At 42.0% G+C, this 27,600-nt stretch overlaps 1 protein-coding gene across 6 annotated transcripts in view; it reads right to left on the reverse strand.

Annotated features, from left to right (window-relative positions):
- The window catches only part of FRMD4A (FERM domain containing 4A), a 606,410-nt gene that overhangs the window by 303,329 nt on the left and 275,481 nt on the right, over positions 1-27,600 (reverse strand). The window contains exon 1 of one of the 6 annotated variants that reach the window (XM_044228299.1): positions 6,753-7,261. The exons of 4 other annotated variants lie outside the window; for them this stretch is intronic. In XM_044228299.1, coding sequence (XP_044084234.1) covers positions 6,753-6,845 — 93 coding nt within the window. In that variant the 5' untranslated portion in view covers positions 6,846-7,261. Of the gene's footprint in view, positions 1-6,752; positions 7,263-27,600 lie in introns of those variants that run through there. One more of the 6 variants, XM_044228300.1, reaches the window with a different exon arrangement.

A 27,600-nucleotide genomic window follows, 5' to 3' on the forward strand; every position in this document is an offset into this window, starting at 1 on the left:
CATTCAATAAATATTTATCTGTCCAATATACATGCCAGGCACTGTTCTAGGTTCTGGAACTTAGGAGCAAAACTGACCAAGTCCTTTGAAGCAGTTAATTACTGAGTGACCAGAAAGGAAAAGGAAAAGAATGAAAAATCCACAGATGTGGTATATCTATTCCCAGATTAGAAAACAAAGGTCCATGGCCATAGTTTCTCCCATACTGTTTTATACACATAAGATAATAGTGTTCTCAGAAGTGTACTGATGAATCAATACAATCAAAAGTGGACTGTTTTTAGCTGTCTGTCCAAAGCAGCTCTAATGTTACACAGGAGGATAATACTCACTCTGCTAGAGCAATTTATAAGAGATCTGTTTTCAAAACACCCACAGAAAGTGTTCAGAGATCACATGATGGCTTTTGCAGACATAGCTGCAAGACAGCAGGTTGGACTGTCCCTGTTCCAATGAAGACAAACTCTGAGGGACTAGCTGGATTGAGTGTTTCTGATCTCAAATTGTCTGTCCTGCATGAAACTGGCTCCTGTGACTTCAGAACGTTGTGTTTAATAACCCAGAATTTGGCCTCCAAGTGCTGAGCACTGACTAAGAAGTCCTAGAAATACAGACCCAACTTTCAAGGAGTTTAATGGACTTTTTCCTATTGAGAATGACAGTTTTGATAAAAAATCCAATATGATCCACTCAATTATTTCTTTTTCATGTGAAGACGCCAGAAAGTACGGGTATTAGATAATTTCCTTGAGCTCCACCAGGCCCAGATGATCCATCTTGGCCATGATCTTACCTCAGTGTCCTTCACACTAGAATTTTCTGGGGGCTTACATACCAGTGCCCAGGTTCCCTCTCCAAATATTCTGACACACACAAGTCTCCCAACCAGCCTGAACACTGGGATTTTTTTTTTTTAAAGTTCCTCAGGAGCTTCCCATGTGAAACCAAGATTGAGAAGCACTGCTGTAGGATGAGTCATGGCATGTGACCCATGACATCTGTGTCCGAAGAAGCAGTAAGGACTGGTAGACAAGCTGTCTAAAGAGAGAAACCATCCTTTGGTTTCAAGCTCAGCTGGATAATGCCATTTGGTGCAGGATGGGGAAGCGTGTGGGGGTCCTAGCCATTAAATCAAAGTTTCCTGCCCTATTTTCCACACTAGCCCGAGGAATGAAAACTCTAGAGTGGTACCTATAGGGACCATGCTTTCCACCATGCAATCTCATTCTGACCAAGATGGGAAGTCATAGCTTTAACTTGACAGAAGCTACTGCAAGAAATAAAATCAATATCAGCTCACCAAGTTTGGGTCACTTAGAATTGCATGGGACTAGCCAATATGGAGGAAAAGGGCCTTCCATGTGGCCTGTGAACCAGAGAATTAGAGTCCTTGATAGGCCATGTTCTTCTCCAGAGAGTGGTATATTTATAGAAGGAACAAAACCTTATGCAGGATGAGGGGGTTGGATAATAATATGTGTGAATACACTGATCTGTCTGAACAGTTTCTTGGCTGTCTGCTTTCAATGGTAATAAATATCCACTAAAAGCCGTCTGCTGTATGTGTTTCTGGTAAAGTCTCACACTTCCCTGCATGAATACATTCAGAATGTAAGCACCACACACTAGACTATAGAGACTCTGTTGTATTCTGAATTCTTAAGTTATTCAGCTTAGCAGCTGTGATAATGTAATGGTTTGCAAAATAATAGACTGGCAATACGTCAACCTGAAATAACACATCAAATAATGAATAATGTGGGTGCAAAAAGGTTTAATTTATACTGCGTTAAAAATACTGCTCCAGAAATATCACACCATTTCAGTCTTTCCAAGATAAAAAAAAAAAAATCCTTTCACTTAAATATTCAAATAATTGTGGTAAAAGAGAATGCTTTCTTATTTCTCCCCCGCCCAATAAAAATATCAAATTTGCATTACTCTGTGAAGAGACATATAAGCTAAGTCTGGTCAGTTGTTCGCACACATGCTTCTTTCTACTTTAAGATACATGTATGGTTGAAGAGTTCAGAGCATTTGTATGAACATTTAAGTAAACACATTTCCCATCAGTAAGAATTGGGCATGGGGTAATTGAATGTAAAAGAAAATGAGGCTGTTTCTGTTCATGTCTTAATTCTGCTCTTCTTCCCAAATTTTCTCACTGAGGGAAGTTTATAAGAAGCTTTCAAATTTCATTTATTTTTGTTTTCATCTAGTGAATATTTATTACACTCTTATTATGAACCAGAGACCAAGATGTGCTTCCTGCCCTCAAGGAGCTTGTCATCATGTGGAGATTTGACATGATGGAAATAGGATGGAAAGAGGGGGATTCAATACGGTGTGATCTGTGTTGCTGTCAGGGAAATGCAGAGGGAGGGGAGGGGGCAGGGTGTCTGGAAAACCTTCTCAATGGTATTACTTTTAGGCTGAAAGGATATGACTAGGAAGTTAAGGCAGCAGAGGGAGGAGGCAGTGTGTGTCAGGCAGACCAAAGCATGCGCAAAGGCCCTGAGGCAAGAAAGAGCATAGTGGTTAGGAGGAACTGCAGAATGTTTAGTGTGGTGGGAGTCCAGCACTCTCAGGGTAAAGTAAGGGGAGAGTTGAGGCTGGAGAGGGTAGCAGGGTCCTAACCATGAAGGCCTTTTAGTTATATTTAGATATTTATATAAGTCCTTATCTTGAAGCAGAGAACCACTTAAGGGTTTTAAGTAGACTAGTGGACACGACCCTGACTCTGTTTTAGAAAGATCACATTGCTGTAACACAGAGCATGGGCTTGGGGAAACAAGAATGGCAATTGTTTGAAAGTGAAAGATAATGGTGGCCCGCGCCAAGGGGAGGGAGGAGGTAGGGTGGGTGCCTGGGTTCTGTTCTGTGTGTTCAGGTAGTTGGTAGACTGAAGGAGGAGTAGGATTATGAGGGAAATGACCAAATCCAGTTTGGACATGTTGAATTTGAGATGCTGCATCATTCAGGAGAACAGAGATGTCCAGCCCTTCCTGGCATATGTGGGTCTGGATGCTAGAGAGCATAAACCAATGGGTAGAGGAGCATCCTTAATAAACATGCATCTGAAAGTTTGGGCTGGGCCACAGAAAGCTTGGCCTACTTATTCTTGGGATTTGGAACTATAAAGAAAGATAATCTCCAACATGATACCATGTCCTCATAGTGTAGGGTCATAGTAGTTGAATAAAAACATTACCCCCACTCCAAGGCAAACTCCCAGGAAAAAGATCCACATTTGCTCTCTCCTTAATTCATTTACATGTTGTGCTCTTAGATTCATTAGAATTTTCCACAGGTTCATTTTTGCCTCTGGAGTAATAACATCGGCTTTGGAATGAAGAGAGACCCTATAGAAGCATATGGGCTTGAGTAAGTTTAGTTAGCTGGCATTCATAAGCAATGAATTTGAAACACTTTGTTTTCTAAGTGTTTTACATAAAATTGGAAGTCCAAGGCAAATCATCACCAGGAAATCCTATCTGTCTTGGCTTTACTGGATAAAGATCCCTAAAAGACCTCTCCAGGCCACAGTGAGGCATGACCAAAAGTGTGTATATGTGTGTAAAAGACCATCAACTATTAAAAATACAAGCCAAGTGTCCCTCCTCTCCAAGATAGGAAAATTTTTAAAATGTCCTTTCATTAATAATTGCTTTCTACATGTGAGGTATTGTGTTAGGTCCTTACACATGTTCCCTCTAACCCGTAACAACCGGCCTCAATGGCGGAGAGTGCTGATGTATAAACTAACAACGCAGAGCAAGTCTGGTCACTCTGCCAAGATCACACGATTAGTAGAGAGTGAGACTCTGAGTTTTGGGAACCTGATGACGGCAAGCCCTACCCCTTCCACCCACTTTGCTGCTTTCAGTAGCACCTAAATTGTCTTCATTTCTTATTTTGTAGCTAAGATCATGCCCTGTTATGTCCATACTGTTTTGTTTAGGTAAAACTCTATCCCTACTCTCTCCTATTTTACCAAGCAAAGTATCTTGTATTTCTTTGTTTTTGCCACCGCGCCTCACTCCGCGATGGGCTCGTGGCAGCCCGTGAAACTATGAAAAAGAACTGAGCCCGATCTTGCAGTCTGAGTGAGTGTTTCTGAAATCAGATTTGATGAACAGCATAGTTAGAAAGGTGCGTTTCTTTTCTTTCAACTCAACCTGCAGTTGGAAAACAGGACCAATGGAGCACTCCTGGGTGCCTGAGGGCACATGACCAGCCCTGGAAATCATTATTCTCCTCAGTCATGAGTCTTCTATATTCCCTTTCATGGGATGGCCTTGTGACAAGTTGCTTACAATCATTTGCTCGGGGGCAGGCCGCCATGTTGATGCTACCCCAGGGAGCAAAGATGATGAAACAGGAACAGAAAGTCCTGGGTTCTAGACATGGGTCCTGCTCTGTGGTCGACGGTATGTCCCTGACAGAAGATTAAACCCCTCTGAGCCTTGGCTTCCCTGTTCCTACAGGACAAGTGTGATAACCCCCATCCTCTGTGCCTCACCAGCAACTCAGGATTGTAATATGAAGTAACGAATAAAAAAGTCCATTGGAGTAAAGACAGTACAGAGGCGAGACCTTAAGAGCATCATATATCTCGAGACAATGGAAACCAACCCGACTGTCTGTCACCCTCTAGGCTGCTGATGTAGCTGGAAAAGGTGCTGCTGCTTTTAATTCAGGGAGTCCCAAGAAGAGTGCTAGTTCCCAGTATCTGCCCTTAAAGCAGATGCCACTTCTCACCTTTCCTGCCTTCATTTTACTCACATGCTTGACTCTGATTCTGAAAACTGTCATCAAGTCAGCAACAGTATAAAATGCCCAGTTGGAAGTGACACATTCATCATAGGTTCCAATTAGCGTCAACCTTCCTTAGAGTAGAAGGGTGGGTCATAAGGAATGCAGGGGCGCTCTTCCTGTGAGCAATGGTGTCCCGACCCTCTCACTTCACCTCTAGCGGCCGAGATGAATAGGATGTCTGATGCTCCAGTGATGTGTGTGCTTTCTCCTAAGGGCCCAGCAGCTTGCAGGTCTAAGACCCGTGCAGCACGGGTGTGTGCCCATGGGCAAAAAATAGGTCTGCGTGTTTTCAACGTAAGTACATGCCAACACATGAGACAATGTTTTATGTATGATGCTGTGTTCACAGGCTGTCAGTTTTTTCTTAAATTGGTTAACAATGAATAACAGAAATGGGAACTGCATATATCAGGATTTATTAAAAATCCATGATCTATCGAATATCCATCTGGAGATTCTAATGGTTAAATAAAGGTTCCTATGGAATTTTTCTGTGCCTATGTCCAGATAACTCTCTCCTCAGTATTGCCAGTTTCCAGAACTCCGGTCTGTTCAATTCATGTTTCTAAATGACTAGTTGTGAACGGAACACATGATATAAACTTAGTTACTGCAAAGGTCAGAAAATTTTCAACCAAACCTAAAATCATATTCAATATAAGCCTGATATACTTTTAACATTTGCTGTAATTGTTAGTCCTATGCTCTAAAGCCACTGGTATAGACAGGAGCATATGATAGGCATTTATTGTATATTAGCTGATGACTCTGATATTGAGCACAAGAGATCTGTCTCAAAATAAAGACCTACACACAAACAGAATAGGAAGTAAAGCTCCCCCACCAACAGTATTCAAATGGCAGAAAGAAATGTCACTCATCACAAGTCAGGAAATCAAGCCTACCTTCATTCTAGATAGACCCTTGTATTTTAAAGTTTCAACTGTGTTTTCCTTAAATTTAAAAATCACTGAGTAGTAAGTATACCAGCCAGAAAAAGTGACTCAAATTCAACCGGGTTCCCCTTTATAAGATGCAGCAGGTTGCTTATCTATCAAGAAAGCTTTTTGTGAAGTTATTTGCCTTATGGCTGTTAGATCACACCTTAAACTAGGATGTTTAAGTAGACTCCACGGCTCACAGAGGGGACTGCCATCATTCAAACAGGAGCTTTGGGGTTTCTGAGACCTACAAAGGCCTCCATGCCTGTGGGGGTGTAGGCATTTTGTCCTTACACGAAAAAGCCCGACATACCAAAGACAGCTAGCTCTGCATCACCTTCAGTCATCCCCAAAAGTGCCTTGGTCACTCCAAAGAAGGACAAATCCTTATTATTCTACAGGATCATCTGCCAGGGGTTACCAAAAAGTAACCATGTTTCAGAAAATTAACAGAGTCATTTTGAGCCCAAATCCGTGGTATTAAGAAAAAAATCCAAAATGATGGCAAGGTGTGTGAAACAGCAATACCACCACAGAGGGGATTTTCTTCAATGGGGGCATAATTTAAACCCTCCAGGCATCAAAGCTCCTTAACATCATCAGCGCCTTCTTGGAAGACACGGTCACCCCACAGAGGAAATCCGCAGCTGTGTCACACTAATGCATCTGTTTGCAGCCCCTGCTTTTCTCCCCAGGCACTCACATCTTCCATCCTGACTCCAAAGGGTAGTCCCCACCCCAATCTCTTCGCTCCTATCTCATCTCTCACGGCACCCCCACATGCACAGCTGGCAAAAATTTGTTTCAAATTTCTCATCATTCTGTGTTAAGAAAAAAATTTACGCATGGCATCGTATTCTACAGTCCTAGGAATTCAAAATTTTCAGGAAAACAGGGAGACCAGAAGGGATGCTACGTACAATGAAAACAAACATCTCCTTTTCTTTGGAGCAATTGCTCCACGCAAAACAAACAGCCCGCCACGTCGCTTACCCTCTCCACGCTGCGTCTTCTCAGAGATCCATAAGGAATTTTCAGTAAAAGTCTTTGAGATCTATTCGGAGCCACTGCAGCCTGAACCACCATGGTGTAGAGCTGCGTGTGTGCGTTCGTGTGTGTGTGTGTGTGTGTGCGTGTGTGTGTGTGTGTGTGTGTGTGTGTGAGAGAGAGAGAGAGAGAGAGAGAGAGAGTGTGTGTGTGTGTGTGTGTGTGTGTGTGTGTTCCCAGCAAAGTGAGAGACAAGGCTTCCTCCAAACTAAGTTATGGTCTCCTGGAGGTTTCCCAAATATCAAATAACCGAAAGAGTTTTTTCTTTCGACCATATGAGTCAAGATGTGGTTTGTCGGGAGGCGGGGGGATGGGGAAGCAGAAAAATAGCCCAAGTTCTCCAACTTCAGCCTGCCTTCGGCAGCACGGTGTTAGCAGCCCCCTGTCTGTCCCTGCCTGTCAGTCCTTCGGTGAGACTGTATGTCTCAGAAGTTGGCAAGCGACGCCTCTGGGGACAGTGATCCAGAAATGTCAACTTTGCTTCTCTTGGCTACAGACGGTAACCAGGTCAGTTGTCTAATCGAAGCTCTATCAGTCGTATTATTCATTCCATCACGTGACTCCAAAGCCCCTTGGCCATACAGTGGGTCACATGCTCACCTTAAAAAGACTATTTGGAATATCACCATCTGGTACGGAGATTAATGTGAAATCCTGCATTCTGATTTCACTCTTTTCCGAACACAGGAAAAATATTTGCAGACCCGTGACATAATGCACTGGGGACTTGGAGGAATCCCTGTTCGCAGTCATAAATTACACGTATGACCCTGAGCATCAGATGCGCCTATCTGGTTTTTCTCTCCTGCTTTCCACTGCACAGAAAATAAATGTAGGAGTGCAATTAATTATATATGTGAATGTAGTCCACAAAGATAAAGTGTGAGAGAAGGAAAAAAAAAATGCTGGTATCACGTGGTCCAGATGAACCGAATATACGAGACAGACTTACATTTGGCGTCTCTTCATTTAAATGTTTGTGTTATAGAACATTTATTTTTATGTGTGCCAATAAACGTGAAGAAGTTCTGTTTGATTTTACAAGGCTCTGAAAAGGACGAAGTTCAGATTCATTCATCACATTTCCCTATTCTTTTCTAATAGTAATAGTGTGTAATTCGTGATCAGACAATCCACTGAAAGATGGTACACATGTCTGAAATTTTGACTTTTCTGTAATGTTTTATAATTGATATATTTGTCATCTATGGTCCCCTCTTTCTGTTCTCCTCCTCCCAAATCTGCTTATCTCTATAACAGAGAAAATTACAATAAAGAAAAGCAAGTAAGGGGCTTCCAGAATTGGAGGTTTTTGTTTTTGTTTGTTTTCTTGTTTGTAATGTATTTCTATACCCACTGCTTCTCTCCATTCTGGGTTTTATGAAAGGGATGCCATTTCCCTTGTAGAAATCCATGCTTTTCAGTATTAGCCCGATATCACTTAAATGCTTTGGGATTCTGCTTTATATTCACTCTCTGCAGACCAGTTTATTGCAAACCATGGAAAAGAAAGTTCTGTTTATTCAAAGATTCTAATAGGAAGTGGGGTGGGGTGAAAGGGGAAAGAAGTGAAGGTTTACACTGCTGGAAAATGAACCAGGAAAGACTCTCAGAAGGGGGGTACTGGTGGGGGCGGGGTGGGAAGGATGGAAACGTGGGTCTGGTCACCCAGTGCAGACACACATTAAGAGGCAGTTAAAGAAAGCATCAAGTTGATGTGGGAAATTCCAAATATACAACAATCGGGCTTTGTTCGTAATTGGTTCCATATGTGCATCGGGGAGCCAGTGAGAGGGTGAGAGAGAAGGCCGGCAGCAAGGAGAGACGGGAAGTTCCTCAGCCCGACTTCTTGCGGAGCGTCTCTGGCTAGGTGGTTGAGGTTTATATGATTTTTTTCCTCTTTTCTCGCTTCCTTCCTGAACTGCCTGGTTTCAAACTATTTTGGGGTGGCAATAGAGCTGAACTGATATGAATGATTTGGCCAAATGCATCGAATTTCCTTAAAACCCCACTCGACTACTAACAGTTTTGAACAAAGGACAGGCACATTTTCAAAACACTTATCTGTCTCTAGTCCCGGGTCTGCTTCCTTCCAGGGGGTTTGAGAGCGGGTGCTGGACCACATAAGCTGAGAAGTCACTGTCTCTCTCTCTTCTGACCTGGGCCCGGGCAAAGCCCCTGGGAACTGAATTTATTTATATTTAACTAAATGCAACTTCCTGTTTCCCAGGGGTATTAATGAGTGTTTCACTGAAGAGCTTAAGGCCTCATGGCATAGTTCAGATCATAAGGGACACTTTGATGAACTAAGTGCAAATCAAACAAAAACATATGCATTTGATTAAGGTTAAAATACCTATAGAAGAGAATGTTATTTGAAACAAAAATAACCCTGAGCCAGACTCATACACATTTGAGCCCCATATACTCTACCCCCCCGGGGGATGAGGAGCAGGATCATTTCTCACATCAGCATCCGCGCCTTCTCCCAGCTAATGGGGAGGAGGAGGTTGGCTCTGGAGTTTTCTGCCGTCCTCACAGAGTAGCCAGCCACCTCCTCAGACAGTTCTGAAGGCTCTCAAAGGGTAGCTTATCCAAAACTATTGTATTTGATGGTTTTACTGTGGATGTTTAAGATTTACACATGTAAAATTAGTTATTGAGACTAAAGCATTTAATTTCAGAAGGCTACTGTTATAATACAAATATGTTTCCCAGGAACGGATATGCACTCACACCTTTGCAGATATGACCACTTTAGGAGAGGTGAGGGGAACTGACGTTTACTGAGTACATAGCAATTGCCCATCAGTGAGCTAGAAGGTGACCTAAGGCTATCTCCATAGCAGAAATGAGCTTCGTGGTCAGTATTTTACAACTGATGAAACTGGGGCTCAGAGAGGTTAATAATTTGAGCAAAGTAACCCAGCTAGAACTGTCAGATCTAAGATGAAACCAAAGTCAAGATGTCTTATTTCAGAGCCTGACCTGGTCCATTATACCCTCACATGACACAGAGGACTTGACCAGATTACAGCAGGTTTGAAATCCAGAAAAGACAGATGTCTGCGGGACCTAACAAAGAAGGGGAAAAATCGCTGCCTTTGAGAAAGAGAATTTAAGCCGGGAAATGGCATTAGAAGGAGCAGATCTAGAGTCTCTGGAGCTGCTGCTCTGCTGTCCCTTGGTAAGAAGCATGGGTGATAGCAAGAGCAAAGAAGCCCAAAGGAGCTGGGGAGGCAGCTCAGTGGGGAGGCAGGACCGTCCCTGACCTGAGGGGTAAAGGGAGGAGCCTAGGGCCGGGGTCCCCTTGTAGAGGTTGGAGCACTGTGGTCCCTCTGGGTGAGACTTGATCACTGCTGAAGCCATAGGCCAAGGCAGAGTGGAGAGCTGGGGAGGGGGAAGAAGGCCCTGCTCCTCCCTTCTACTGCCCTCCAGCCTCCCACCTGCATCCTCCAACCATAGCACTGATGCCAGCCAGTTGACTGGGGACCCTGGAAACAGCCATGAGGGCGGGGAGGGAGAAAAGAGGAAGAGATCTGAGGGTAAATGCCCAGGATCAGCACTGAGACCAGAGACATGGGAACAAAGGACCGGGAGAGGGTGACTATAGAGTAACTAAAAGACAACATACAAGCAAGGGGAAAACATTTGAAACAGAGTATTACTTAGAGAAAGCATGTTTTTGCCAGGATGCTGGGCATGGAGATCCCCCGGGCACCCATGGCGCCGTGTAATGGCCCATGGGACAGGTGTGGGGCTTGCTGAGGGGATGCAATGTGAGTGAACCCCAGGAGACGGGGTGGAGAAGACCCGCCTCAGCTCTAGAGCCCCTGACGCAGCTGCATCTGATGCCCTTAGAGTACAGCACCTAAGGCTGGCAGAGATTTTTTATTTGCTTATTTTGAACACTTCCTTCCCATCTCAGTGGAAGTGTTTACATTCAAACTCTGGAATGAAAATGCATAGGGATCAATTGAACCATATTTCAGGAAAATCAATGGTCTTGACACACCAAAGCAAGATGTATCAAATCCAATGGGTGTTCTTGGTCATGAATAGCATGAGGTGCAAGTGGGGACTTGGGGACTTGGGGGATAATGGCCTGTCAGAGAGAAAGCATAAGACAACACCAGAGCTAGTGGGGGGCTGCCACAGGAGAGGGGAGACCCCACTGCTGAGTGTGTGAGCAGGGGTGCAGCAGCTGATGCAGATCAGGTGAGCGACTGAGCGTACCGCACTGCTGTGAAGCCATGGGAGGGGGGTGTGTGGCAGCGGCAGGGGTGTTCCTGATAGGACACTGAGAACTGAGAACAGAAACAGGGACACTGGTCACTGTAGCCTCTTGTCCAGACTATGCCTTGGCCTACCAGCCTCCAGTGTTCATCCCAGCTGTGGCCCCGAGCCTGAAATGACCATCCGGAGGCTCATCTCTCTGGCCCCCTGAAGCTCTCCATGCATGCGTATCTCACCTCAGAATTGTGATCACTGGTACTAGGTAAACTCGTCCAGTCGGCTTTATTTTGTTCTTTGGCCAGAATGCGGAGAGAAGGGATAACAAGGCAGAGAGGTCTGGGCCAGGTTTTGGGGGTGGGAGGAAGGTCGTAACAGGTCACACAGTGGGTACAGTGGGGTGCCATAGTGAATGAAGCTCCTGGCCCGAAGGCAGCCTGGGGCCCATGTGAGCTGGGATGAGGGGGAAAAGGGCAATGACCCGAGCAGTGCTGGGAAGGGGAGTTGAAGCTCCCTTCTGGAAAATCATGACAGAAGCATTTCAAGAAATGTTACCCTTGCCTTTCATTCTCTCTCTGGTCGAAGGTGAAATATCGCTTACGTTAAGGACATAGGTACAAAGCTAACGTCCATCTCAAGCCATTCTTTGTTGTAAATTGAGCAGCCTGTTGAAAGGGGACTCTCTCTCAGTTTCATAAGAGGTCTGAAGACCACAGATACCAACCATTCCCTCCTTCTCCTTACTTCTCCAAGTGTATAAAGGAAAGTCTGAGACCAGATTTGTGGTCCTGTGTTGACTTGACTCTGTGGTCTGTCAGCAAAGGAGTCAGAAGAACCGGGAGGGTGAGACCTGCTGTCCCCTCACTTCAGGCCCAGTGAGGGGCTCTGAGGAGCCTGTTGGGAGGCAGACAGCGAGCTTTTCAAGGGATGGGGACTGGATGAGCATGGGTGACAGCCAAGGGAAGAGAAGAATGGTGTAGGGGAAGTATCTCCAATCCCATTGTCTTGGGTCAGATGTGGGTGCCTGAGAGAGCTAGTCTTGGTCTGGTAAGGTGCTCAGTGCATTGTATGAAGGGCTAGGGAACCTCAGGAGAAAGAGGCTGGGTCTGTGGGGCAAGAAGTGATCTTAAATGACTAAGTGGAAGAAAAGATATCACTTGTGCTGGGAAACAGTGGTAAGAAAAGGGCAGGGTCTTCAAAGAACCCATAAGGTACTCCACTTCACAAGGACGAGAGCTGGGTTTGGATGTCTTTCAGCCCCACAGAGAGACCCCAGATGTGTTAGAGGCAGCTCGGTGAGCAGAGTCTGTGAGTAGTGACAAGAGGAGGAAGCCAAGAGCCACACACTGGCCTTTCCCATTGCAGCCCTGAGCGGAGGAAGGGAAGACAGGCCTTGAATGAATTTTGTGGTGTTTTAACTGTTATCCTATAAAACAGGTGGGAGGATAAATGGGCTGAGATTGAAACAAAGACACACACAAAGAACTCCTCAGCAATTTGGAACATTCCTGGAGTAGGAGTGAGGGGAGCTGGGAAGGGAAACTCTGTCTTTCTTTAAATGCCCCATCACCCTTCCCATTAGCTCCTAACTCAGCTAACCTAGGTCATTCATGTCACATTTTATTAGAGTAAGCTCTGACTGAGGTTATGCAAACAGAAATGCTGCCCGCATCCATAATTTTGTATGTGAAAAGTGGCTGGAATTTAGGCCAAACACGAAATCCAATATCCCCAAGAGCAGGGGGCAGATATCAAGCAACACAGTTATCACCAGACCTCACATGCTCAAGGCCTGCGAGATTATGCACAGCTCCCCCCGGGGCAGGATGGTTGAGGCTTCTCTTGGTTTTAACGTAGGTCTGCATTGATGGCGTGCATTGCTGGCATTTCCATCTTTGGACAGATTTTTCTTCTCTTATGGCATTTGGAAGAAACTGTAGTTATAATTACACCTAGGGTGGGTTGGCAGATAAAATTTTCCTTCCCTTCCTTGCCTTTCCATTCATTCTTCCTTCCTGCCCTTCCTTCCTCTTCTCCCTTCTGCTTCCCTCCTTCCTTCCTTCCCTCCATTCCTTCCTTCCTTCCTTTCCTTCCATCCTCTTTCAAGTTTCCCTTGTCCACTTGGGCTATGTTCTGGGCTTTATTTAATAGTTCTCCTCCATGACCAGCCAGACAAAGAAAATAAAAGAAGTATGAAGTGAATTGTTCAGGTTGACTCCTAATTATTATTGCTGGTAGTGGTCTGGTGGACTGAGATGAGCCTACTAGTTGCTCCTGAGATTACATTGTCTGTGCTCTTCTTATATTCCATACCAAGCTCTATGTTACTGGCCTTGCCCTTGTCTAAACCAATTTTAAAATATCCTTTTATTGCTTATGCTGCATGGTTCACTCAACAGTTACTTTATTGACTGTCTAACAGAGTAATGGCAACCCCCTTATATGGCACAGTCTTTTGCAGACACTATTCTAAAGACTTTTAGATATAGTAATTCTTTGAGTCTTATAACACCTTATCAAGTAAGCACTTTCCTTTTCCCTAGAGGAAGATGGAGACACTGAGGCTGAGAGAAATGGACTAACCTGCCCAGGGTCACTCTGCAAGAGGCTTTAGGGTCCAATAACTGGTGGACTTTGCTAGATAACTACTGTGCATCAGGCGTTGAGCTAAGAATTGAGGATACAAGGGAGCTTCTGCTTTTTGGAAGTTTGCTTTTGTTCCTCAAACTTAGTTCCCCCTGTGATGAGGTATCTGTAGAGAAGTAAGAAATAAAAGAACCTTTCACCTGATTCATACCTGAAAGGTTACCGAACAGCTACCCAATAGGATGAAATGAAATTTATCAAAGTTCCTTGTAAATGGTACACACACACACACACACACACACACTTTCCACTCTTACTTCTGCACACTGTTTTCCTGTTGCCTCAACATAACAGCCTTTGTGGATTTCACCATCCACCTCTCTGCCTCTTCATACATAATCCCCCATGACATCCATGTTTCACCTGTCTGCATTCTTTAAAGGTCGTCCAACTTAGCCACATATATTGGTGGTAAAGAGGCTTCTTCTTGGAACCTTAAGAACACCTTATTCAGTAGTTTCACTGGAGTAACTAGGAGCAGAGAATTAATTACCCCAGAATAAGACCCCCATTCCCATCAACTCAACAATACACATTCCATCATAAGGGAAACCAGACTACATTCTTCCGGGGTAGGGAAGAAAATACAGCATTTGCTGCATGGAAAACTCACGTGCTAAACAGGCATCCCAGAATCTCATTCAATCTTTCTGGCAATGATCACGCTGTAAAGAATGTCAAGTGGAAAATATTAATGGCCTCTGTGGAGGATTAGTCCATATTGTTTTAGCATCCCTTGCTTCACGGACATCAAATTCTAGCTCATCGGCATGCTGGCAGGATTATTCAATTATTCATCTGGAAAAGGAGGGAGCAGGTAGAGATCCTGCTTGCAAGGGGCAGACATATTATTCCTCCATATGAGAGTCCTTCACATCTGCCCTGGATATGATTTGCCCCCATCAGAGTTCCACTTGCCCTTCTCAGCATGAGGCTAAGTCGGGCAATCAATGGCTGCAGCCTGGGATAATGGCTATTCTGCATGGTAGTAATGGCTTATTGCCTGTGCTATTAGAAGTGATGTCATGTCCAGGTCTTGAGGAATCGATAAGATTGCCAGGATGCCTGTGTGATTAATCAGGTAATAAGCTGACCCATGTGGGGCTGGCTGTGTAGATTGGCTTTCGAGACCATTTTGCAAAGCTCTTTTTCATGGGCTATCCATCCATGTGGATGGATTTTGATAACTAGCATTGATTTGCCATTTTTATGAAGTGCAGTTTGCACAGGGTAAACTGTGTAATTGCACCCAGAATGGCAAAATAAATAATGTTCTTATCTATGGTATTGACGACCCAGGATTAGCTGAATATATATAGTACAATTCCAAACAGAGTCAATGGATGTTGACTTTTGATTTTATTATCTTGGCTCTCAAATTTCAGGTGTCTTAGATAAGCACTGGGTAGCAAATGATCAACTTTTTAATCTGCTTCTAATTTCTAGGCTTACTTTTTCCAGGAAGAGAAGTTTAATGTAATATTCTTCAATAGGAGAATGGTGGTCTTGGTTCAAGTAATCCCTCTGATGCTGCAAAGAGAAGGGCCTTCTTTGGGGCCATCAGATTGCTTCCAGTCCTGTGCCCAGGATCATGTCATTCCAAAAGGCAAGTGCACATTTGCCCAGGGGTCTCTGGGATAAGTCACACGGTCTGTATTTCCCCAAGGCAAGGAAGGAAAACACTTGATCTGTCAAAAAGATAGGTACTGAAAAATCTCACTTTATGGGAATGGGTCTATGTTGAGTGTGCCCTAGAGGGCTACCAACACCCCGTAAGTCAAAATGAGAAAAAGTTACAAAGTAGAAGATCAAGGCCAGAGTGGGTAAAATACATACAACAGACACCTGCTGAAATGTAAATGAGGATGCAAGGGGGATGCTCACTGCTACTGTCTACTTGGGGTACTCCACTCCATTTGAATTTTAAACCTTGATAGCATGAATGCAGATAATAGACTTGTGGAGAAAATTAAATGAGACTGTAGTATCACATGTGTAGGGACAAAGGCGTAAGAAATGTCATCAGAGCCAGGTTCTGACATGCATTCTGTAGAAAAATATATTTTAGACCTTATTCTGTGAGCAACAGGGAGTCATTACAAGTTACCTTTTTCAAGGAAGTGATACCCATCTAACTTGAATTTTTTGATCTTGAGTGGTAAAGACTGAGTGGTAGAATGGAACATCCAGGTATATCCAAAGCCAGGAGAGACATAGCAAGGTTATTGCAATTGTCCAAATGAGAGGCAATTAAGCCCAGAACTGGGACAATGGTGACAGGCTGAATATAAGATGTTGGGGAACAATAAACAGTAGAGGGAGGTATACAGTCATCCTCTATCAAGGGGGGAGGGGGGGAAGGATGGTCCTATTAGCTAAGGACCCAGGAGAAGGGGCAGGTTTGGGGAGATGATAATGAGTAGCTCTGGATATACTGAACTCCTGGTGCCCAAACATTGTGACCTGGAACTTAAGAGGGGAGTCAAGCCTGGAAATGCAGTTTTGGATTTCAACCACAGACAAAAAACCACTAGTCAAGTTATTAGTTAAGTGTGAGGGCAGACATTCAAGAACACAAACACTGACTTCTCACATACCTCTTCTCAGAAGTTTACTAGAAGACTGGCTCCAGTAAAAAAAAAAAAAAAAAAAAAGTTAAACCTACAAAGGGGGGGGGATATGAATTCTAAGGAAAACAGAATGATTCCTAGGAGAGCTGAAAATGGAGTTCTCAGAAGAATGAAGAGAGAAGCCCCAAGGACCCAGTCATGCAAGGGACTCACAGAGGAACTAGCCCAAGTGGTACAGGAGCATGGAGGGACCCAGGAAGGAGGGGTCTCAAAAAAAGAAAAAAAAAATAATGTCTGGATCTAGTATCTAATGAGTGTGCCAAATGGAGAGGAGATACAAAGCTCTATTAAAGTTCTGAGAGAAAAATGACTGATAGGTACACAGAATATCAAGCCCACAGTGAAAAGGCAATTAGTACCACTTGGAAAAACATAAAGTTGTAAAATCCAGGGTATGTAATCATAACATACACTGTTACCCTGCTGTAAACAATGTATTGGTAGACATAATACGATTCAATTTTTATTTAAACTGTGATATAGATATATCGGTAAAAATCAAGGGAAAGAGATACATGGGTATTTGTAGGGATGTGGAGCAGCGCTTTAAGTGAGTTAAAGCCTCATCTTTCAAAGGATGTCCTTGGGGAGAGGACTCAGAGATCGGGAGAAAGGGTTGGAAGCCTGGTATTTTTCTTTATAGGCCTTGTAGTACTCTTCAACTTTCGAATGTTACAAACACAGCCATGAACATGTATTATTTTGCTAAAAATGAGCTGAATTGTAAACAGAGGAGCAATGTTCCAGAGAGTGGGAGCAGATGAGGGCTGGGAGCAGTGTATGGCATTCAAGGGTCACTGATGGCCTTGAGAAAGTGTGTCCAGAGTGCTGACAACAGAAGCCCGGCTGCAGGATGGAGAGCTGGAACTGTCTGGCCTCGTTCTAAATGGACAGATTGGAGTTCAGGTACTGGGTTATTGAATCTGACAAGAAATGTTTCAGGAGCCCTGCTTGATTTCCTACATTTTCCTTTCCTTCAGTGTATGCATCAGGGCTCTTAGGCTATGGATCTGCTATTGAAATGGCTGCTGAATAAGAAACCTCCAAGCTATACCTGAAAAGGAAGAACCTTAAATCCTATGAAACCAGATGAGGACACACAGACAGAAGGAAACAGGACAAATACATCAGCAAGGCACTGGTGACAATTCTGGAGATAGTCCTGAAGAGTCATCCGTGTACTTTGACTGGACCTTCTGTGTGCATTACTTTTGGTGTAACACTGTGTGTGTGTTTACATGAATACACTCGTGTACACACACGTGTGTTATTTCCTCTCATGAGGCCAGCGGCACTAAAGCAGCTACAGGAGCCCCAGAGTGGTGACAACTAATTATGAAACACCAGGTCTGATATGTCCCTCTTATCGCATTTTGCAGAAGCCTTGAATTCCCACAAAATCCCCTGGTGGCTCCTGGTAATCCTGGAAAGGAAGTGACAATCTGGAAACAGCTGTTCTTGAGATAGTGGGATGACATCCTAATGAGCATGTTATGAGCAACAGAGGAAACCCAAGGCTGATGGGACTGTGAGGCAAATATTTTTTCTAGACAATCAGACTCACAACAGAAAGCCTATATTCCCTAGCAAGGCTGACAGGAGAATCACTGACCTATAGGTGTCAAGTTTCCAAGCCCTGTGGGATGTTGGGTACTTTCTCCGGCTCTCTCCCGGGAGATGGCTCTGGCAAGGCAGTCCAAAGTCACCTTGCTCAGAGGCTCCACCCGAGAAAGGCTCACCCAGCTGGAGAGCAAAAACAGCCCAGTACAGGTCTGTACCTGGGCTCCATGTGCCTGTTGGCTGTAGAGCTCAGGACAAGGTAGCTCCTGCATTTTGGGAGCAGGCAGGGAGGATGGCCTCGGATTGAAATAAATGCTTCAAATTCATCAGTGCTTCAAATTGATGAGTAAATGCTGTGCTTCCACAGAAATAAAACCTCTGCTAATTTCATGGAGAAGGTTGAGGGTGAGTAGGGAGAGAGAGTTTAGGGGTAAAGGGGTAGAGAAACAGAAAATGACTTATTGCAATTAAGGGTTTGAAACAGATGCATTTTTTAGGGGAAGGCAAAGGGGAAATGAGGACTAACTCATGACTACCTCCTTTGCATCAGGCATGGCCCTGGGCACTTGCTCGAAATTAACTCTTTTAGATCTTCACTATGATCCTGCAAGCTGGGTAGCATTAGCTACACTTCACTGATAAGGAAATCAAAGCTCAGAAAGATTAAATGCTTGCCAGCAGTTATGCGAGTAGGACATGGTGCTGAGCTGGGATTGAGACTTGATGCTGGGCTGCTCATGTAACTTTAAAGTTCATTTTCCATATTCTTTAGGGATGTATACATGGAAACACATCAGAGCACCCTGTCTTTAACAAGGCTTGCCCTCAGGACAAACTATGTTATGAAAGCGTAAACAATGGGGAAAGGAAACCCTTTTCAGGAGCCTCCCTGGGGGAAGTGAAATACTCAACTCTAGCTGGCTCTAGCTTTCCTTGTTGGGGAAGGGAATTCCCCAATTCTAGCCCCTCCATCCACCCAGTCTCACCCAAGGGAGAAAAGCACCCTGAGAAACTGTGGTGTGGTTCACATCCCAAGACCACAGGCTCACTAAAAGACTGAGAACTAGCATAGGACTACACAGTGCCTCTCCTCCTCCCATATCTTACCACCACATTGCTAAAGGCCCATTTCCCATAGCTCCTTTCATACAGTACATCATGTCCACTTTAAATTACAAGACATACTAAGAGGCAAAAAACACAGTCTGAAGAGACTGAACAAGCAACAGAAAGAATGAGATATAGCAGGAATGTTGGATTTATTAGACTAGGAACTAAAAAATTAACTAAGATTTATATCCTAAGGGCTTTAATGGAAAAAGTTGTCAATATGAAAGAAGAGATAGATGGCTAATGTAAACAGAGAGATGGAAATTCTAAGGATCAAAAAGAAATTCTGGAGATCAAGAGCTGTAAAAGAAGAGAGTAACTTGATAGATTTATTAGTAGACTGGACACAGATGAAGAAAGAATCTCTGAGCTTGATGACATGCCAATAGAAACTCCAAAAATGGAAAAGGAAAATGAAAAAAAAAAAAAAAAAAGACTGAGAAAAACAGAATAGAATACCCAAGAACTGCAAGACAACTATAAGATGTGTAACATATGCATAATGGGAAACATAAGCATAATGGGAATAGAAGGAGAAGTAAGAAAGGAACAGGAGCAATATTTGAAGAAATAATGACTGGGAATTTCCCCAAATTTAATGTCAAGCACAAAACCAACCAACCAGAGAGCTCAGAGAACACCAAACCAGATAAATGCCTCTTTCCAAACAAAAACAATCCACAAAAACTCCAAACAGTAAAACCTCCAAAGTACTCCTAAGTATATCATAGTCAAACTTAAGAAGATGGAATATAAAGAAAAAATTTTGAAAGAAACCAGAGAAAAAAAAATTTTACCTATCATAAAGCAAAAGTAAGAATTATATTCAACTTTCCCTCAGAAACCATGCAAGCTAGTAGAAGGTGGAGTGAAATATTTAAAGTATTGAGAAAAAAAAAAAGTCCACCAACCTAGGATTCTGTACCCTGGGAAATTATTCTTCAAAGCTGAAGGAAAAATAAAGATTTTCTCAGACAAACAAAAATTGAGGAAATTTGTTGCCAGGAGACCTGCCACATGAGAAATGTTAAAGCAAGTTCTTGAGAGAGGAAGAAAATTATATTGATTAGAAATCTGGATCTATGTAAAGAAAGAAGAGGATCAGAAAATGAAAACAGCAATAAAATAAAATTTTACTGGTTCTTTTTTTAAAAAAAATATTTATTTATTTATTTGAGAGAGAGAGAGAGAGAGAGACAGATAGCAAGAGAAATCAGGAGCTGGGAGGGGAGGCTTCCCACTGAGCAGGGAGCCTAAGGTGGGGCTTGATTCCAGGACCCTGGAACAATGACCTATGCCAAAGGCAGAAGCTTAACCAACTGAATTAAACCAGTTAAGATGTATCACTTAAGTATGTTCAACCTAGTAATAGTAACAGTGCATTTGATTATGTATGCTCATGTATTTATGTATATGCATGCATGTATATGTAAGTATATATTAAATATAAGTGAAATAAGGACAGAAATGATACAAGGGACAGAGGGGAGAGGAATTAGGAATATTTTGTTAGATAAGGTACTTGTACTTTTTATGAAGTTGTATAGTGTTATTTAAAGGGGTACTTGGTGGGGCACCTGGATGGCTCAGTGGGTTAAACCTCTTCCTTCAGCTCAGGTCATTATCTCAGGGTCCTGGTATTGAGCCCCACATTGGACTCTCTGTTCGGTGGGCAGCCTGCTTCCCCTCTCTCTCTGCCTGCCTCTCTGCCTACTTGTGATCCCTCTCTCTCGGTCAAATAAATAAATAAAATCTTTAAAAAATTTTAAAAATAAAAGTGGACTTGGATTAGTTGTGAATGTATATTACAAACTCTAGGGAAACCACTAAAAAGAAGTTTAAAAAAAAGGTATAATTGATATACTAAGAATGGAGAGGCAATGGAATTATATAAAAATACTCAATGAAAATCACAAAAAGCAGAAAGGTATAGAAGACAAAATCAGGAACAGAGAACAAGGACAACAAATAGAGCATAGTAACAAATATAATAAATGTTTATCTAACAATATCAATGATCACTTTAAATGTCAATGGTCTAAATATACAATTAAAGGACAGAGATTGTCAGAGTGGATCAAAACAAAGGCCCCAACTATAGGTTTTCTATAAGAAATCCACAGACACATATAGAAAGGAAACAAAGAGATGGAGAAAGATAAACTATGCTATAACCAATTGAAAGAAAGTAGGAGTAGCTATATTAATTTCAGACGAGATCAGGCGCGTTCAGGGTGGTATGGCCGTAGACACTATATTAATTTCAGACTCAGCAGACTTCAAGTAAAACTATCAGAAATAAAGGGAGTATTAGGTAACGATAAATGGGTCAATTCCCCAAGAAGACATAATAATCATTAACATACATGCCCCTAATAACAGAGTGTCAAAACATATGAAGAAAAAACTGATAGAACTACAAGAAGAAAAAGACAAGTCTACTATTATGGTTGGACATGTCAGTACTCCCTATCAGGAATGGACAAATCCAGCAGGCATACATTCAGTTCAGCACATAGTTGAACTAAACAACATCATCAATCAACTGGATATGATGGATGTCTATAGACTATTTCACCCACCAACAGCAGAATACACTTCTTCTGAAGCTCACATGAACCATTCACCAAGATAAATCATTTTCTGAGACATAAAACATACCTTAACAAATGTAAACGATTAAAAATCATACAGTGTCTTCTCCCAGACCACAACAAAATTAAACTAGAAATCAATTAAAAAAAAGATAGATAATACTTGGATATTAAACACCATAGTTCCAGAATAATACATGGATCAAAGAAAAAATCTAAAGAGAAATTAGGGGGCGCCTGGGTGGCTCAACATGTTAAAGCCTCTGCCGTCAGCTCAGGTCATGATCCCAGGGTCCTGGGATCAAGCCCCACATCAGGCTTCCTGCTGAGCAGAGAACCTGCTTCCCCACCCCTCCTCTGCCTGCCTCTCTGCCTAATTGTGATCTCTCTCTGTCAAATAAATAAAGTCTTTAAAAAAAGAGAGAGAAATTAAACATTTTTTTGAACAAAATGAAACTGAAAACACAACTTATAAGTTTGTGAAGTGCAGTGAGAGAAGTGCCTAGTGGGAAATTTATAGCATTGAATGCATAAATTAGAAGAGAAAACAAGAAAGATCTAAAAATCAGTAATATAATATCTTCCCTTTAAGGAAAGTAGAAAAAAGAAGAGCAAATTAAATCTAAAGTAAGCAAAAGAAAAAATAATAAAAATTAGAGCAAAAATCAATGAAATTTAAAACAGGAGATCAATAGAGAAAATCAATAAAACCAAAAGATGGTTCTTTGAAAGGATCAATAAAAGCAGTAGCTGCTTAGCCAGGATAAGTTAAAAAAGAGAGAAGACACAAATTACTAACATCAAAAGTGAAAGAGGAGACATCTTTGGACATTAAAAGGATAACAAAACAAACACTATGAACAACTCTTGCCCACAGATTTGATAACCTAGATGAAACGGATCCATTCCTTGAAAGATAATCTGCCAAAACTCACACAAGAAGAAACAGAATCAATAATTGATAACCTTGGGATGCCTGCATGGCTCAGTCAGTTAAGCATCTGCCTTCAGCTCAGGTCATGATCCCAGGGTCCTGGGATTGAGTCCCACATCAGGCTCCTTACTCAGCAGAGGACCTGCTTCTCCTTTTGCCTGCTCTGCCTGTTCTGACTGTAGCTCTCCATGCTTCTGCTTTCTCTCTGACAAATAGACAAAAATCTTTAAAAAAAATTTTTTTAAAATAATAATTGATAACCTTACAAAACAGAAAGCACTAGACCCAGATAAGTACACTGCTAAATTCTGTCCGACATCTATGGAAGAAATTATACCAATCTTCCACAATATTTTCCAGAAGATAGAAGCAAATACTTTCAAGTTAATTTTATGAGGCCAGCATTGCTCTAATATCAAAACCAGAAAAACACATTACTAGAAAACTACAGACTGATACATGTCATGAACACAGAGGCAAAAATTCTCAACAAAATATTAGCAAATTGAGTACAACAATGTACAAAAAAATTATATACCATGATCAAGTGGGATTTATCCCAGGTATACAAGGCTGCTTCAACACTAAAAAATTAAATGATGTAACAAAAAATGCAATGAATAAAATGTTTAAGAAGAAAAATCACATAATCATATTAATAGATGTAGAGAAACTATTTGACAAAATCAACACCTTTTCATGACAAAAGCTTTTAATAAAGTAGGAAGAGAGGGGAGCTCTCCTAACTTGAAAAAAATATCCTCAAAAGCCTTCAGCTAACACCACACTTAATGGTGAGAAACTTAAAGTTTTCCCACTAAGATCAAGAGCAAGGGAATGATGTCTTTTTCACCATTGGTTTTCAATATCATCTTGGAAGTCCTAACTAGTGCAATAAGACAAGAAAAAGAAATAAAATAAATGCAGATTGGGAAAGAATATATATAAAACTGTTCACAGATGACATGATTATTCATGTAGAAAATCTGAAAGAATTGAAAAAAAATTTGTGGAACTAATAAGTGATTATAGAAAGGTTACAGAATACAAGGTTAATATTCAAAAGTCAATTGCTTTCTTATATACTGGTAAGGAACAAGTAGAACTGGAAATTAAAAATATGTTACCATTTATGTTAGCACTCCCCAGTGAAACATTTAGGTATAGTTTAAACAAAATATGTACAAAACCTATATGAGGAAAATGGGAAAACTCTGATGAAAGATACCAAAAAAGAACTAAATAATTAGAGAACTATTCCATGTCCTTGGATAGGAAGACATGATATTGTCTAAATATCAGTTTTCTCAAATTTATCTATAGATTAACACAATCTCAATCAATCCCAGCAAGTTATTTTGCGGATATCAACGAACTGATACTGAAGTTTATATGGAGAGGCAAAAGATCCAAATTAATTGATTTAATATTGATGGGAAAAAAGTTGGAGAGCTGACACCACCCAACTTCAAGACTTACTCTAAAGCTACCTTAAGACAGTATGGTATTTGTGCAAGACTAGGCAAATAGATCACTGAAACAAATTAGAAAGCCCAGAAATAGACCTACATAAATATAGTCAGGTCCTTGGCAAAGGAGTAAAGGAATTACTCCTTTGGCAATCTTTTCAACAAATGGTGCTAGAACAACTGAATATTCACATACAAAAAAAAAAAAGAATCTAGACCTTATGCCCTTTATAAATATTAACTCAGAATGAAATTTAGACTTAAGTATAAAACCCCAAACTATAAAACTCCTAAAAGATAGCATAGGAGAAAATCCAGATGACCTTGGATATGGTGATAACTTTTTAGATATAACACCAAGGCAAGAGCCATGAAAAAAATAACTGATAAGCTGAGCTTCACTGAAATGAAAAGCTGCTCTGCAAAAAACTGCCAAGTGAATGAGAAGAGCCATAGACTGGGAGAAAATATTTGTAAAAGATTTACCTGACAAATGGCTGATATCCCAGATATACAAAGAACACCAAAAACTCAACAATAAGGAAATAAACAACCAGATTAAAAAGTGGACAAAAGGCCTTAACAGATACCTCACCAAGGAAGATACACAGATAAAGTAAGCATATGAAAAGATGCTGAACATCATATATCATTAAGGAATTATGAATTAGGATAATAATGAGATACCACTACATACCTATTAGAATGGCCCAAATCCAAAACACTGACAACACCAAAGGTTGGTAAGGATGTGGACCAACAGGAGCTCTTGTTCAATGCTGGTGGGAATGCAAAATGGCATAACCACTTTGCAAGATAGTTTGTTGGTATTTTTCGAAACTAAACATTTAAACCACACAATCCAGCAGTTAAGCTTCTTGGTATTTACTCAAATGTATTGAAACCTACATCTACACAAGATGTAGAAACCTACATCTACATCTACACCTGCACACAGATGTTTATAGCCATTTATTGTAATTGCAAAAACTTGGAAGCAACCAAGATATTTTCAGTTGGTTAATGAATAAATAAACTTTGGTGCATCTGAACAACAGCCCATTACTAAACACCAAGAAATGAGCTATCAAGCCATGAAAAGACATGGAGGAAATATACATGCATATCATTAAAGAGAAGAAACCAATCTGAAAAGGCTACATATGAGTCTAATTATATGGTATTCTGGAAATGACAAAATAGTAAAGGAGACAGTAAAAATATTAGTGGTTGCCAGACATTAGGGAGGAGGAGAGATGAATAGGTAGAGCACAGTGGATTTTTAGGGCAGTGAAACTATCTTACATGATTCTACAGTAGTGGATACATGTCAGTCAATCACAGTCAACCCATAGTATGTGTAACACCAATAGTGAACCCTAATGTAAACTACTGACTTTGAGTGATAATGGTGTGTCAGTATAGGCTCAATGATTACAATAAATGTATCAATCTACTGTGGGATGTCTGTAGTGGGAGAGGTTGTGAGTGTGTGGGAATAGGAATGTATAGGAAATCTCTGTACTCTTTGCTCAGTTTTGCTGTGAAACTCAAACTAGTCTAAAAAATATTTTTTAGCAATTAATAAAATAAAATATAAAGAGGTTGATCTGGAGATGATAATCTGAAATGAACAGGAGGAAAAATAGTGGATACAGGAGAATAGTTGGATGGTTATCCCAAGTGAGAGGTAGTAAGGACCTAAACTGGGGCAATGAAATTGTGGATTGTATTTACAGAAAAGGAGGGAGTATGTGACTGCACTTTCCTCTAGGGAAGAGGGTATCTGGGAGTTCCCAAATAAGGTAAAAGTGGTGGGTATATTGGAAAATAGTGGAGGGGGGGCAGTTAAGGAGAGAATGTGACTACATTAATGATTTTGTGGTATTTAAATGAAACCAATTCTTAATTAATTTTTCCCTGAGGTGACCAAACTCACACCAACCCCTTGGTATGTCACTGACTGCCCCCACACAAGACCCTACAGCCACTTACCACCAGCCACCACCATGGCAGACCGTGGTTGCTGGGCAGAGGTTATCAGCTGCCAAAGAAACTTCCCATCTTCTTACTCAATCTCTACTTATACTTCAGAAAATTGTGATGCTGGACATGAGTCTCCCATCACTGGGAATCCAGAAGGTTGCTCTCCCTTCTTGACACATTCCTTCTCGAAGGCATAACTTCCTGACCCTCCGGTCAGAATGAATGTGAGGTAGTGGGATTCCGGTATCCAGCCTGGAAAGGGCAGTTCCCTCTGGGAATCCTGCCAGTGTAATGTTGCCTCAAATAGATGACAGATTATAAATTAATAAAGCTCAAAAAAAAAAAAAAAAAAAAAGCCCCAGACTCTAACGGCTGCCAAAACACACCATTCCCTGTAAAGTTCCTGAAAGGGACTTAGTGATGTATAGTGAAAGAGCCAACCTCCCACAGCCTTTTCCAGATTCGAGACGCAGACTGAATGGTCCTCAGATGGACAACTGCCGCCTTTCCCAGGAGAGAGCCAATGTTGTTCTTGGAAGGAGAACACCTTTCTTTCAGCTAAATACCCCCTGCATGCTTCACACAGTCTGAAGCTCCCTAAACCCCCATCAATAATACAAAACAGACAGACCTATCACCAACAGAAATCCCTAAGAAAAGAGTAAGAACGACTGTGGTTGGTTTGGGGCAGAAACGATGTTTAAGTTGCTATGGATGCCGGGGGTTTTCAAAGATTGTGTTTCTAAAATCATCACAGGAATAGAAGTATCCTTTGTCAGCTGCCGCTTCTTTCAAAACCAGTCGCTCAAACCGCCTCACGCCATAAAATCCGTTCCTGAGGAAGCACTGGTGACCTAATCTCTAGGAAAATGGCCAGGATCCAGCAGCTGGGGCTCTATGCAGAGCGACGAGCTCTCTCTACCCTCACCCTTAGCATTCTCCGTGGGAAAAGTAAAGTATGTTGAGCCCACCTTCCCTTTTGTTTTCTGGAATGATCACTTCACTTCACCAGGAGATCCGCATCTCCCAGGGAATACCTTCTAAAGCTGCTTTCCTCTCTTGGGCAAATGTGTTCCATTCATTCAGCCTCCCGCACATTGCTTGTTCTCAGAAGCCATTTCCCAGCTAGGTCATCTGTACAGACCATTCCCTGCCACTCAGGCATTTAGCAAATTTATGGTTTTGTCCCCTCAAGGCACATAAGCACACGTCAAGCCACTGTGGGAGCACTGGACTGTTGCGGAATAGAGTCCTAGTCGGGAATGGGGACAGAGTCCTGAAGACTGCGGGGGTGCAGAAGGGGATCTGTTGTGCAGAATAAGGGAAAGCCTTTACTTACAAACACATCCATGAGCAGATGCTCCAGCGTCACTTCGAAGTCTTCCAGTTTGGCAGCTAACGTCATAGTGAACGCTCCGATGCGCGAGGAGGCTCCACTGACACCCACGCCCGCGAGCTCCTCAGCTCAGAGAACACAGCAGGTGTCAGACGGAGCCACAGGTGGGACTGGCGCCAGCGGGACGGGGACTAGAACATCACAGACGGCGCTGATAGAGCCCCGTATCCAGAAACCTTCAAGGGTTAAAGGAGAAAGCTGGGTTTTTCTAGCATGAGAGACCAGACCGGATGCGA

This window comes from Neovison vison, chromosome 12 (assembly GCF_020171115.1).
Source record: "Neovison vison isolate M4711 chromosome 12, ASM_NN_V1, whole genome shotgun sequence".
Taxonomy (NCBI): Eukaryota; Metazoa; Chordata; class Mammalia; order Carnivora; family Mustelidae; genus Neogale; species Neogale vison.